The sequence below is a fragment of the Fonsecaea multimorphosa genome, assembly GCF_000836435.1.
Source record: "Fonsecaea multimorphosa CBS 102226 unplaced genomic scaffold supercont1.22, whole genome shotgun sequence".
NCBI lineage: Eukaryota > Fungi > Ascomycota > Eurotiomycetes > Chaetothyriales > Herpotrichiellaceae > Fonsecaea > Fonsecaea multimorphosa.
The window spans coordinates 200,553-214,801 of record NW_015971656.1 but is presented as its reverse complement, the minus strand read 5'-3'; the positions used below and the strand labels follow the sequence as shown (position 1 = coordinate 214,801).

The following is a 14,249-nucleotide window of genomic DNA, read 5'->3' as shown; positions in this document are numbered from 1 at the left end:
ATCTCTCCATGCACTGTAATGTAGCATGGATGGAGTTGACCAGCTCTCTCATAGTCATTTTCCCACAACACGCTCTGCCCTCAAATCGATCCCGAGCGGCCAGAGACGCAAGTGATAGTTTGTATCATTGAATTCTAGAGCAATAAGGGGTTCAATATGGTCTCCTGTCTGAAGCGTCCGTCTGTAAGGACGATCATCGGCATCTACATCAGTCTCAGCAGCTGTCTGTTACTGTGATATTCCGCTCCAGCCCATCAAGCAGGTAATTCCATATTCACCCCATACGGCTGTGTGCCCTCTCTGCATTTGCCTCCCACATCCCCCAAGCCGTCGTCATCCTTGAGAGTGTTACATGTCCGCGGCCGTTCCATCACATCACCATAGTTTCGTTCTCATTGATTGACCTTTTCCACCCCACGAGCAAGATTCAGTTATCCATCCCCCACAGGTCATGCTGGCCTTTTTCTTTCTTCCTCCCATAGAAAAAAAGTCTTTGTCTTCGTCTCTGAACTCCTGTACTCCTCGCTTGGGCAATCGCTGCATGTCGAATGACTTTTCTCCAATCCAATCCAACGCCGATCCTTCGTTGAATCCCGCAAAACAAGAACAAAAAATAAATCGTGGCAGCCTCGCGCTGGAAGCATAATAAACGATTTTCCTGTTCAATTCGCTGATCCGCTTCCTCTTCCCACGGACATCCTGAGCCAACATGTTGGTGGGGCTGCAGAGTTTCCTCCGTGTACCACACCGTTGATAACCTCGTCCGACTGTCCTCATCGTATAAGTAAAACTTGTTTAGCAATATTTTCTTTTGGAAGTGAAGTAAATGCCTTTTCCCATATGTGTTTCCTTTTGTAGATGCAAAATGCAAAACCCTGTCAAGTAGGCGGAATATTTTCTTGATACTCATATCTGCGTATCTTACAGCTGTAAACGCACCGCCCATCTGGGCATGCTCACGATACCTCCGCATCCTAACGCGGAGGTGAAGTCTGATAGCTTCCATTCGTCGCCCGACCGTCGACGTTACTGGATTCATCGTTGGGCGAGCCTTCACCTGCAAGCTTATTATCCGATGCAACGATCTTGCCGTGGATGTTTTGAAGCTCTTTGCCTTTAATGCCCTTGTTGGGCCAATATGTAGCGGCATAGTCCCTATGATGAATTAGCAAAATCCTTGCAGGACGCCCACGAACAAGACTTACCAGAAGCGCTTCTCCACAGATTCTTGATTGTCGTCGAGTTCGGCAACTTGGTCGGTTATAAAATTTCCTATCTGCTTGAGCAGGACTCGCAACTCGTTTGCTCGGGTTTGTCCATCCGGTATGGCGCTCTTTGTTGTAGCCTTGATCTTCCTCAAGCTTTCCCTGACAGGCTTGAACAACATGTCCAAGAGAGGATCGACTTCGGTCGGAGCGGCGTTGGCCGGATTTTCAGCTCGTCGGTGATCACTGCCGTGCCGATGGTGAGAGCTGTGAGCATGTTCATCACGGTGTCGGCGCTCTTTATGTTCTCTGCTCTCACTCTCATGCTTGACGTGACCATGGCGACCCTCTGATTTCGGGGTCCCATATCTTTCAGAGCCCTCGCGATGAGTCTGACTGACTGCTCTGTGTCGAGGTTTCTCGGAGTCGCGATGTCCTTTACGAGGTACAATCGAAGCGGGAGACCCGGCAGATTTCTCGGCGTGGTACTTCTTGTTGTTGCGGTGGTGGTTTTCAACGGCTCGCCTGGCGATTGGGTCATCTGCATACTTGCTCTTTAGAACGGAAATGAGATAGTCGGCGCGTCGAACAAGGTGGACTGCACCGGGAGATTTGGCGTTTTTGTCTTCCGTCCTCTCGCGTTCTGCTTTCTTGTCAACCCTATGCTCTTCCAGGAAAAACTTGTCTTTCAAGCCAAGGTCGGGATCGTCCCGGATCTTTTCCCAGGCACCATAGCCATGTCGGGCGATACCCACGCACAGCATGCCATCTTCTCTCGCGCCCCATGGACAGGAGTATCCCGCGGCTTTGGTCGCTTCTGGAATACGGAACGTTCTAAAGTCTACATCCTTTGACGTGACATCTCGGAGGAGACGCATCTCTCCAGGCCGTTCAAGAATAGTCTCAGCGTTGATTCGTTTGACTCCGTGTAACTCGAAAAGGACGGCTTTTTTGTCCTTCTTGGTGATTGGCCGGTTTGATGTCCGTTCGAGCTCCGCCATTCGTCTCTGCTCTTCTCTGAATAGCTCTTCCGACTTGTCCCAGACTTCTTTCATTGCAGCCTTGACAACGGAAAGGTCTCTACCTCGAAGACGAGCTTCCGTCAGAAATTCTTCTTGACGGTCCTCGATGGAGCCATAGCGGAGATGGCCTTTGATGAGATATCGATATTCACGCTCACTCAACGGACGTGCCGGATCCGCCTTCGGACCTTCGTCGGATTCACTCTCCGATTCAATATCTTTGTGGCGTTGTTCCTGGCGTCGAGCTTTGCGAGCCTCACGATCCTCCACCTGGTGATTCCGACTTCGAGGTTTGTTCTGCTCAATGACTTCCGCAAGAAACTTTTCGTCAGCCTTCCGCTGCTCCTCTTTCTTGATTTCCTCCAACTGCTCCTTGGGGATGATGTCGTCCCAAGAGAGTTCATCGACCTTGACATCGACGAAGTCGAAGCTGCGAAGAAACTCTTCTCCGCCGTCGGCGTCGGTGCCATCCGGTTGTTCAACCTTGTAGTCTTCGGCGTTATTGAGCACAGCGTCCAGATCCAACTCCTCGAGCTTCTTCTGGTTGTCCGTTTGTTCAAACATCTTCTGACCACGTTTCTTGAGAATTCTTGATATCTCACTAGAACTGCCCGGTTCCCCGACAAAGGCATTCCGTCTGGCCTGCGTCTCCTTGTCGGTAACACCACGTTGTATCGTCAAGAATTCAAGCATCAATTTGTTTCTAGCACGCTCGAGAATTTCTTCTTCTATGGTCTCCTTGGAAACCAGGCGGTACACGCTTACTGGCCTGACTTGGCCAATCCGGTGAGCTCGAGCCATTGCTTGCAGATCTGCCTGCGGGTTCCAATCGGAGTCGAAGATGATGACCGTGTCGGCGGTCATGAGATTGATTCCAAGGCCACCGGCTCGAGTGGAGAGCAGGAAGCAGAAATCGGTGCTGTCCGGGGCATTAAAATGATCGATGGCGATGCGGCGAGGAGCAGCGGCGATAGTGCCATCGAGACGCTGATAGGCATGGCCACGGTAATCCATATAGTCCCCAAGGATGTCGAGCATCCTGACCATTTGGCTGAAGATCAAGACACGGTGACCGTCACGTTTGAGCTTGGTGAGAAGTTGGTCAAGAAGCATCATCTTGCCGCTGCTTGTAACAAGAGCACGCAACACTTCCTCACGGCGAGCGCCTTCTGGGACAAGGCGTTCCTCAGCAGTGGGAAACATGAATGGATGATTACTGGCCTTCTTCAACTCCATCATAATATTTAGTAGAGATTGTTTCTGGCCTTTGGCACCTTGGTTGAGGGCGGCATAGTTCTTGGTCAGAATATTTTTATAATATTCAAGCTGGATGTCGGACAGTTCAACACGAATGATCTTCTCGGTCTTTGGCGGCAGGTCCTTCTCAACTTTCTGCTTGGTTCTTCGAAGCATGTAAGGCTTAATGTCCTCGGTGAGCTTAGCTATCTTAGCACTTGCTTCCTCGTTGGTCAGGTCCATGTTCTCATCGATATTGACAACACCAGGGTTCAAGAAGTCGAACAAGGCAGAAAGTTCTCCGAGATTGTTCTGTACAGGAGTGCCGGTGATAAGTAGTCGAGCAGGAGCTTTGAATTCTCGCAATCGGTCGTACAGCTGAGAATCACGATTCTTAAGACGGTGGGCTTCATCGACTGCCATAAACTGCCACTTAATCTGACTCAAGAATGGCGCATCTTGCAATACATACTCGTAAGTTGTGAGAAGAACATGAAAGCGTGGATGGCGAAAGTTTCCATCTGGTAGCAACTCGTAATCTTTGATGATATTCCGGGCCGTCTGGTTGCCGTTGTAGACCACGTAGTTGACATCTGGCGCCCATAGATCGAAAGTTTCTGCCCATGCCGGCATAGTTGACAGGGGAACAGTGACAAGGAAAGGGCCCTGTTGGTCGCGATCGTGTCTGAGCCAACTGAGGAACGCAACAGTTTGGACAGTCTTGCCGAGACCCATCTCGTCGGCGAGGACGACATTCTTCCCTTTGACCCAATTGTACGCCAGGAAGTTCAGGCCGGTCATCTGGAAATCTCTAAGTGTACCTCCCTTGATGTAAGATGGCTGTTCCCGGACTGGTTGAAACGATGAACGAGTCGAGGGATTGCTCTCAGTCGGATTGGACTTGAATTCTTCTCGTCTGCGGTTGATATATCTGTCGACCTCGTTCTGTGCAATCTGGCTGACCAGGCTTGATGCCTCCCAGGTGGTTTGGTCGTAGAAGAGGCCTTTCCACTTGACGTAGTATTCAGTGCCTTCCTCACCATCACGGTCTCCAATGACCCTTTCGACCTTCTTGTAGTCATCGAGGGCATCGATGTATTGCTCACGATCCAGAATCCACTTTTCTTTATCTTCCGGCGCGATGTTGGAGTCGGTTTGAATGCGAATATCCTCAATCAAGGTCTTCTTGATGTAGTTTTCCAATCGCCGGACGCTCCGGACGCCAGCAAGTGACTCGATCGTCTCCCATGTAGCATGGTAATAGGCTTTCTGCTGCCATTTAATGAGATACTCGTACTCATCCTTCGAATACGTCGGGGTGGTAACATCAGCCTTGAGACGGTGGTTCAAGACAATGTCAATGGCGGGTGAGTTGTCCTCTTGACCGTTCACCCAGTAGTTGGGTGTCATTGTCTCGGGATCGTCCTCTTCGAACATGTCATCATCATCGTCTTCGTTGTACGTAGAAACTTTGGCAGCTCGACGAGTGGAGAAGCGGATTTCAGCGTGTTGAGGTGTCAGGCTCTCGGCAGACTGCAATAACCTCCTGCGCTGCTTCTTAGACAACTTTGCGCGTCGACCGCCGTAAGCGTCGGAATCGTCGTCAGAATCGGTGGGAGACTCGACTATAGGGGTAGGCTGCTTTGACGAGCGTTGAGAAATGTGACGCGCCCGCTTCCGGGGAGGAGCAACAACGTCCGAGTCCGACTCATGCTCATCGGAGGATTCTGCCATATTTTGAATGTGTCGAGCTCTGCCACTTCGTCTCAGACCATACATTTCGGGGTTACTCCGAATGTAGTCATCTTCTTCCACTGGGTGCGTCTTCCTCTTAGCGGGTCTAATGGAATCATCCGAGGAAGAATGATCCTCATCCGCTTGTGTACCATTTACCCGCACGGGGCCATCCATCTCATAGTCGGCATCACCTTCAGCATCAGGCTCATCTGAGCTAGGTTCATCATGATCAGGCATGCGTTCGTCGACATCCTCGTTGTCGATATGTGACGGCGAGGCTTCGACAGCAGCAGGCTCTGCGGGCTCCGACAGCTCGCTCTCACTGTCCGAGTATTTGGCGCCGTTCTGCATGACGGTGTCAGGCGGTGACGGAGGAGGTTCAGAAGTCGGTGATGGTTGAGATATTGAGGGAGGTTGAGGTTCGGCGAGGACACCGGAGGCTGTAAGAAACAGAGCGTCAGCAAGGTCGGCCACACGGAAGAGACCGGCAGTAAAACAGCCGCGGGACCAGGTGATTTCGACTTCCGCGATTCCAAAAAGCTTCAAGAAAACAGGGTAGAGTGCTTGTGAGATGAACGATGGGCAATATAAGATGGATTCGATGAAGTTGGAGGACGACGAGATGATTTAGGGTGTGCAAAAGTCGGGTGACTCTTGCGCGGCTATCCCAGCCGAATCTCGGCCAAAGATGGTCCTGGAGAATACAGGAGAACAGGGTATAGCGTTTCCAACATATTGCTAGGATTTCTCCAAACGAAATATATTGCATATGACTGGGGAGCGCTGAAGGTGAAGGCGAGGCCGAGCAGCCGCCGATCAGAGTGACGGGACCCGAGTCTGGAAGATCGAACAAGCAAAATCAGCACGACAAGGGAATGACTTACACTCCATCATGAAAAGACAGAGCCCATCAGGCACCTGAAGATCGCTTGAGGTAATGACAGAAGCTGTATATAGAAGTGGTCTGGGAAGAGTGGTGTGGGTGTGGATGGAGAGAAATATGGGCTCACACGAGACGAGAGGGACGAGGCTTTGGGGTAAAAAGTAAGAGGAAGTGCAAGCGCAGTTTGACAGGGCAAGCGGCAGGGAACTTTGAAGCACCTGCTCCCGACGTAGCCAGTAAGCGAGCGCCCGGCGAGTACCTAGAAGGTTTAGGGGAGGACCTGCTCGCCGCCTGAACCGCCTTGCCGCCTTTGGGGATTTTTGGGCAGGTTAGGCGGGACATTGGCGCCCGGCCCAATCACGCCCCCAGGAATTTTGATTTCTGGGTAGGCCACTATTGTGTGTCATTCACTCAGGGCCCCATTCATCGAGGACCATTTCTGCCCGTCCACAATTCACAGCCCTCGTTCCATGAATTCATTCACTCACCGCACTCTTTACAAACCACAATAGCCACCTGGCCGGTTGTTTGGCTATTGTTATTGTTGGCGGTGACTCATTCACACAATTCACAAAAACCCCTCCGTTTACAATTCTATTCTCCCCGTAGCCTCGTTTATTTCAGTTCTCCGAAATCGATTCCTTCAATTCAAGACACGATGGCGGACAAATTGACCAGGTATGCTCCCATTCTGCGTCGACTCGATGATCTCCGGCTGATTCAATGTCCCCAGGATTGCCATTGTCAACAGTGACAAGGTAGGAAGAGCCTCTGCTTGTCTGCGCTTTTCTGTTTGTATGTTGCTAATGGCTCATTTTCTGCCCCGCAGTGCAAGCCAAAGGTGAGCCAAACCCACCAACAACCACCAAATCCTCCAGACACCAAGGGCTGACCCCGTCACCAGAAATGCCGTCAAGAATGCAAGAAATCATGCCCCGTCGTCCGAACCGGCAAACTCTGTATCGAAGTCACCCCCGAGTCCAAAATTGCATACATCTCGGAAATGCTTTGCATCGGTTGCGGTATCTGCCCTAAGAAATGCCCGTTTGGTGCCATTCACATCATCAACCTGCCAACAAATCTTGAAACCCAAGTCACCCACCGATATTCGGCAAACAGCTTCAAGTTGCACAGACTGCCCATGCCACGGCCTGGACAAGTTCTGGGATTGGTGGGGACAAACGGTATCGGAAAGAGTACAGCCTTGAAGATTCTCAGTGGCAAGTTGAAACCAAACTTGGGGCGATATGACAACCCTCCAGACTGGGAAGAGATTTTGAGATACTTCCGTGGATCTGAATTGCAGAGTGAGCAGCACCACGAGCCCTTGTTTAGAGGCGGACTTCTAATCCGGGGCACCAGACTATTTCACAAAAGTGCTTGAAGACAACCTCAAGGCCATTGTCAAGCCACAATATGTGGACCAACTTCCACGCGCCATCAAGGGTCCGGTGAAGACAGTGAAGCCACTTATTGAAGCCAAGTCGGAATTGGGCAATCTGAACCACATCATGGATGTGCTCGGTGCGTAACAAGTCTCCGTTACCAACGAAAGGAAGAGAGACTGACTGTTGTTACAGAGCTGAATGCTGTCGCCGATCGAGAAATTGGTCTTCTCTCTGGTGGAGAGTTGCAACGGTTTGCTATCGCCCTCGTTTGCGTCCAAAAGGCGGATGTGTACATGTTTGATGAACCCTCGTCATACCTCGACGTCAAACAACGTCTCAGCGCCGCCAGAACCATTCGCGAACTCCTCCGACCCGATGACTATGTTATTGTTGTTGAACACGATCTGTCAGTCCTCGACTATCTCTCCGACTTCATTTGTGTCCTCTACGGAAGGCCTGCTGTGTATGGAGTGGTTACTCTTCCAGCCTCGGTTCGGGAAGGCATCAACATCTTCCTTGACGGCAACATTCCCACTGAGAACTTGCGTTTCCGTGAGGAAAGCCTGACCTTCCGCATCGCCGAGGCTGGCGAAGACTATATGGTTGACAAAGCTCGTGCCTTTGAATACCCCTCGATGGAGAAGACCCTCGGCTCATTCCATTTAAAGATCGAAAAGGGAAAGTTCACCGACTCCGAAATCATTGTCATGATGGGCGAAAATGGTACTGGGAAGACGACCTTCTGTAAGATGCTTGCCGGCGTGGAGAAGCCCGATGGCACCCAGAAGGTCCCTGCCATGAACATTTCGATGAAACCGCAAAAGATCACTCCCAAGTTCCAGGGCACTGTCCGCCAGCTCTTTTTCAAGCGTATCAAGGCCTCCTTCTTGAACCCGCAGTTCCAGACCGATGTCTACAAGCCTCTCAAGATCGACGACTTCATCGATCAGGAAGTGCAGAACCTGTCTGGTGGTGAGTTGCAACGTGTCGCCATTGTCTTGGCGCTGGGTCTTCCCGCAGACATCTACTTGATCGACGAGCCTTCGGCATATCTGGATTCTGAGCAACGTATCATAGCCGCGCGCGTGATCAAGCGCTTCATCATGCACAGCAAGAAGACAGCCTTCATCGTCGAACATGACTTTATCATGGCCACCTACCTTGCCGATCGCGTCATCGTGTTTGACGGCAAACCATCCGTGGACGCCCGTGCCAACACCCCTGAATCGCTGCTGACCGGCTGTAACAAGTTCCTCAAGAACTTGGATGTCACCTTCCGCCGGGACCCTAACTCGTACCGTCCGCGTATCAACAAGTACCAGTCCCAGCTGGACCAAGAGCAGAAACTGGCTGGGAACTACTTCTTCCTGGAGGAAACGAGTTGAAATATTTACGAAGGGCATCTTCAAGAATGACCGCGATCATCGACGGAATGATCGTCATGACAAACACAACGAGCATGAACGCCAGCACCAGCGTCACGAGGATACGAATTACGAATGCAACGAACCTTTTGACGCCGGGACGGCCTCACGGCTGAAAAGCACGGGTAAAAGTGCAAAAAAGCGCCGAGGTGGAGTCGTCGTCTCGGACGACGATGAGGCCGAGGACCATGACAATGAGGACGAGACCGACGGCGTGTGCTTGTGGCGGTACAACTCGGCCTATTGGACTGTGTGCTCCTTTGAAGGACCCTTCAGCTGCTGTTGGGTCAAATTCCAGGTCGGAGTCCGTCATCAATGATGACAAGCACAGCTCCAAGTCCAGCCTAGGTCGACCACTGCTGATAGGACTAGCCATTGATATACGGCATACGCGGCCTCGTATACGGAGTCAACCTGGTATCCAGTCCAACGGTTCTGAAGGAGTTGTATTGGCTCCTATAAAAGATTGGAAGACTGAAAGGGTCAAGATGAAGCGGTCGGGTTACGGTGGTGAGACATCTCCTGTCAGCCGAAACAGAGGGAGGAAGCCATCTGGCTATCATTGGGAAACCGGGACAGAAACGATATTTGCATGGTCACATTCGTTTGAAACGCGAAGGGAAAGAACCGGTGCTGTGCGTGAAAGATGAAAGAATGAAGCACCGGTTTTATGTAGGTGGAGGGATTGACCCCATAGTCATTCATTCATTCACTTATTCAGATGGATACAATGGTCTACCATTGTCCAGATCACAATGTCTGATCTCAGAGCCCTCCCTGCCTTGGACCCTTTTTGCATTTCTGTGTTGTCGGTCCTAAGTTACGGTTACTCGATTAAATTGTTCTATATTGCAGACCACCTGCACCTACGAGGATAATGGTGGTATTGGTATTCTGGCAGTTCATTTATCCCATTCCACATGATCCTGCATCCCGAGACCCGTCGAGCCGTTACACTGGCCTGCTAGCCGGCCCGGGCCGATCCAGCCAACTGTTCTGAATTTAGAGAGCGAGATACGAGGTTTGTAGGTACCGAGTAGCGAGCAATTCCTTCCTTGACCAGCTTGACTTGAAAGTTGCCTACCTAGTCGGTGTGCTACTCAAGCAGAGATTTTGGTGCCAGAGGGGCTGAATGGAAAATGGACTTTTGTAGAAAAGCGACAACTTGGCCAAGATCGATCGTTCATGGCTGATGGTGGATTGGCGTTGACTGTGCAGTGGTCCCGACTAGAGCATGGGGACACCATCGTCAACCTTGACACAACCGTTTCAAATCTTGGATGGTTGGGCTCAGTGTAGTTTTCTGTTCTTCTCCTCTCTCGTCTACTTCGGGGTACATAGTTGAACCCACTCCCATCTTCACTATCTCTCCCTCCTTCAGGGCCCTCCGTCGCGCAGACTATGCCGCGCTTACGCACCTCACCCAAAGTGCCGCTATAGAGTCGCCGAAACACCAGCGTCGACCGACTATCATACTCCAAAAGAAATGCCAAACCCAAGGACAAAAGACGTATATCGACAAGACGAAACATCCTCTTCCAAAGTCAACCTATCCTCAGTGCCATCTCAGGTTCACCTCCTTGTCTGTCCGAGGTAGTTCTTCTTGTTCGTCCCTTCCGTCATTCCTTTCTTGGTTTCGCTTCGAGCGCTTCTGTCGGCCCGTCCTTGAAAGCTGAGTGGGCAATCGCGTGATCAGCTCAATCTCTCATGACGAGGCGGCCTTTTCATCTTCTCCACCATGAACAAAAGAAAGTGTTTTGATGTAGTTATTCTTGTAGGTATACCATTCGCCTCAATACCTATCATCTGTGCCATTACCGTATGTTGACACCAAGATACCAGTTGAGAGAGGATAATTCTCTGGGCGACGCAACTCATCACTCCGTGCAATAACCTAATATGACAGAGCTGCAGAACCATATTCCCAGTACGATCAATAAAGAGGACCGGTGAGTAGAGCCCCTGCGAGACGAGTTGTGTGCTCTTCATCATCTCCTTTTCGTCCTTAGTAGTTGTCAGAATTGCAACCTTCCCAGCTTTGGTCTGGGTTCTCCTGCTGCCTAGCGGTAGCCGAAACATGCATTACAAATGAAATATCGTGAGAGGTAGGGTGCCACGAGCCGGCAACGTGCGGATCGATCAAGCAGCGTTGTCCGTCGTCAGGGCCGAGATCGAGCTGTCGATCAGGGTAGAAGTGAAGTTGTGTAACAGCTTCCACAGCTGTTGGTAAAGATTAACAGAGAGAAGAGGTCATCCACCAAACCGAGCCAGCTTAGCTCAGCGGCTCAAGGTCGTCAAAAGTCGTTCATCAGTGGAATGTGGTGTCGTGATTAAAGATTCCCAAAACGCCCAAAAAGTCTGTGACCTTCGTCCAGAAGCACGAGTGCCATCTGAGTGCCGTGCATCCTCAGAAGGGCTTGCCATGTTGAATGCCGGCCAGATTGCACGTCGACCGTCCACCAGAAAGAAACGGTCGTGTCTCCAAAACGTCATCATAATGTTACATAGATCCCAGACTCAGGAGAGCTTCGATTGCAGCTCGTTCCTGAGAGTCGTTGACGCCAGCGCCATTGGGAAATGCAAAAGTCGTCGAGTGGTTGACGGGCATCGGGTTGGTCGGGGCGGTGTGGGCAATGTCGCCTGGGGTCTTGGAGCGGTACCTTGGCCGATAAGAGTAGGTCGCTATGGGTTGATACAGTCTGCCTGGACCAGATACCGATCGCCCCTGGTTGGGGAGGGACCTCGCTCGAAGTGCTGCGGCTCCAATACTGCCCCAGTCCTCTTCGTCCGTCATCTCCCCTTCGCCGAGGTCCTCATCAAGAGGTTCTGGAGCGATGGAAGAGACGTAGCCATCCTCATCGTTGTCCAAGGACATCTTGTCGGCTTCATGCTCCAGCATATCTTGATCCTCGTAATCCATTTCGGAATGCGAGAAGACCGCCGAATTGCCGGTGTAACTGGTCCCCAGATTTTCAGATCCCGTACGCCAGGAACGCTGAGTCGGCACTTGAAGGCCTGGCTGGGAGTAAGAAGATGGTAAACTGCCTGGGGGAGTGATGGTAGAGCCTTGACGCTCGCGCGGTGGCTGACCCTTCATCCGAGCGTCCCATCGCCCCCAGCCGACCTTTTCAAATATCACGTCTCCGTCGCGGCCGGCGCCTTCTAGCCCACCTCCTTTGCCTTCAAGCGCCGCTACGACCAAGCGACGCGCTTTGGCCGAAGTGATGCGTGAGAAGCCAGGCACCGAGGTTGTCAGATAGCCCATGATGTGCCTGATGGCGAGCGGACCGTGAGACAACAAGATGTCGGGAAGGTGGTGTTTTGCCAGCATGCTTGGAGTGATGGCGCCAGCTGAGTCCAGATCGCCTAGACTGTCAAGGGCTTCAGCGCTCAGCGCGGTGGGCTTTGGCTTATCGGGCGCATCTTGCAAGTCGATGTCCGAATCCAGCGCCGTGCTCTTGGGCGACATGGGACCATGCTGGTTGCTGTCTCGGCGCCCATGGCCACGCGGTGGGAGATTCGGAGAGATGGAGTTTGGAGGAGTCGGCAACATGCCAGAGCGCTTTTTGTTGGAGGAGTTGGCCGTTACAGCAGTGAAGTTGTCCCGGCCTTTGAGGGCATCGCGAGGCTTTGGTATGTCGACAGACGCGGACTTGCCGTTAAGGGCCATACCCAGAGCCGAAACAGATGGAGGAGCCATTGTTCTTGGTATGCTGCGATGAGGAATCGTGTGTTGGATGCTATGCGCTTTATGAGTCAGCTGGTACGAGAAGGAGATATCGCGACGCGTCATAAGGGGGAAGAGCCAGATGGCGATATAGCGATGGGGGTATGACTCACCACACGACAGTATTCGACAGATACAAGTGACGATAGCAGTTATCGGATTCAGGCGCTGGTTGAGGGCACTGGTTGAGCAAGGTTGCGCAGAGGATCAGGCCAAAGGTGGTTCGTTGGGTCAGCGATGCAGAGTTGTGTGAGCTTCTGAGTGTGAGCGTGGGCTAGGCGAGAAGAGACGACCTGGACGGTGGTCTCTGTAGCGAAATCTTCCCTTTGGATAAGGAAGATGTAGAGGGAAAGAAAGAGAAAGACAGGACAATGGAAGTGAATGGACGTTCTGATAAACAAAGCGGGGTGGGTGGGTGAAGTTGGTTGTGCAAGTGGTTGTGCAGGTGCCGATTTGGTTGGCGGACAGTTTGGGGGAATGTTGGGTTTGTTGTATGCAAGAGTTGCAGATAGAACTGCGAGGGTAGGCGAGGGTGGACGAGGATGGGGGGGCGACGGAGGGAGATGAGGACACCTCTGGAAAGGGATGTGATGCGAGGACTTGGAGGTCTTGGGGGTGCCTAAGACGCGGCTAGGCATGGCCCTCGAGAAACAAAGGAGCCCTGCTGTCACCAGTGCAGGTCCAAGGGCGTCAACGACAGTGCCTGCAAATGGAATGGGGAATTGGCCAGCTGAGCTCACCCCACCCGTCACTAGTTCACCCTCCGGAAATCGGTGGAGCGGCTGGTCGGAAGTTGTGGTCATGGTGGTAATGAGCCATCACGGGTTCATGTACAACGCACCCCCCAGGCACCAAACGAATAGCTCCCGGGGCGCTCCTGCTCGACTTGATAGGCCTGTAGGCAGGAACTCTGGGGGATGCCGCGTGGCTAGCGATCAGCGTCCGACAGGCTGCAGACGAGCAGTTGGGCTGAGACCCAGAGCAAGCCAGGGCTACCGGGCAGGTGGGGTCCAAGACTCCCAAGTCCAGCACCCAATAAGGGGCCGTCGACACCAACACATGGCCATCACTCACCTTCGTCACCAAGCACCCGCACCCTCAACTGCGCAAACCCCTCCGCCGTCCCCGTTCTCAATGAGTTCATCTCTCATGACACTACTCAAAGTGTATCTTCTACTTCCTGGCGCCGCGACCACACTAGAAAATCTCTGAAAGCAGGCGAGTTCGGGTTGAATTTGCCACCAACCCCAAAGGCCAGCTGTGGATTCGTTATCTTGGATCAGGACAAGATAACCCAGAATCTACGAGGTACAAGTCTCTCATATGCGGGCAAAGACGGAGCAGCGGCCACATCCCCGGAAGAGTCCACAAGACAGAGATACGGGAGAGATGCCAGATACGAGCCATTCCTTCTCACCGTCCAATGTCATGATGGTCCCGAAGGCCGGCCCAGACAAGCAAAGAACAGCCTCGTCGCCGAGATACCCAGTAGCCTTCACGTCATCGTCCGCCTCGTTTGAAAGCCGACCGCACCTACCTACTCGTCACCATCGTTTCTTCCCTGCTTTTCGTCAGGTCTCAAGCCCGGGAATATGATGCCCAGACAGGGAACAGGAGGAGGCGGCAC

The 14,249-nt window shown here is 52.2% G+C and overlaps 3 protein-coding genes across 3 annotated transcripts; 1 reads left to right on the top strand and 2 right to left on the bottom strand.

Annotated features, from left to right (window-relative positions):
* Positions 1-974: 974 nt before the first annotated feature.
* Positions 975-5,551, bottom strand: Z520_09072 (uncharacterized protein; the record flags this gene model as incomplete). Its single annotated transcript, XM_016779568.1, has 2 exons — positions 975-1,155; positions 1,206-5,551. The coding sequence occupies 2 exons, from the start codon at positions 5,549-5,551 to the stop codon at positions 975-977; spliced, it is 4,527 nt and encodes a 1,508-aa protein (XP_016629279.1).
* A 1,190-nt stretch (positions 5,552-6,741) lies between these two features.
* Positions 6,742-8,856, top strand: Z520_09071 (translation initiation factor RLI1; the record flags this gene model as incomplete). The annotated part of the gene is made up of 6 exons (XM_016779567.1): positions 6,742-6,761; positions 6,817-6,841; positions 6,913-6,924; positions 6,988-7,390; positions 7,446-7,607; positions 7,664-8,856. The coding sequence occupies 6 exons, from the start codon at positions 6,742-6,744 to the stop codon at positions 8,854-8,856; spliced, it is 1,815 nt and encodes a 604-aa protein (XP_016629278.1).
* Positions 8,857-11,395: 2,539 nt separating this feature from the next.
* On the bottom strand, positions 11,396-12,595 carry Z520_09070 (uncharacterized protein; the record flags this gene model as incomplete). Its single annotated transcript, XM_016779566.1, has 1 exon — positions 11,396-12,595. The coding sequence occupies one exon, from the start codon at positions 12,593-12,595 to the stop codon at positions 11,396-11,398; it is 1,200 nt and encodes a 399-aa protein (XP_016629277.1).
* Between the last annotated feature and the right edge of the window lie 1,654 nt (positions 12,596-14,249).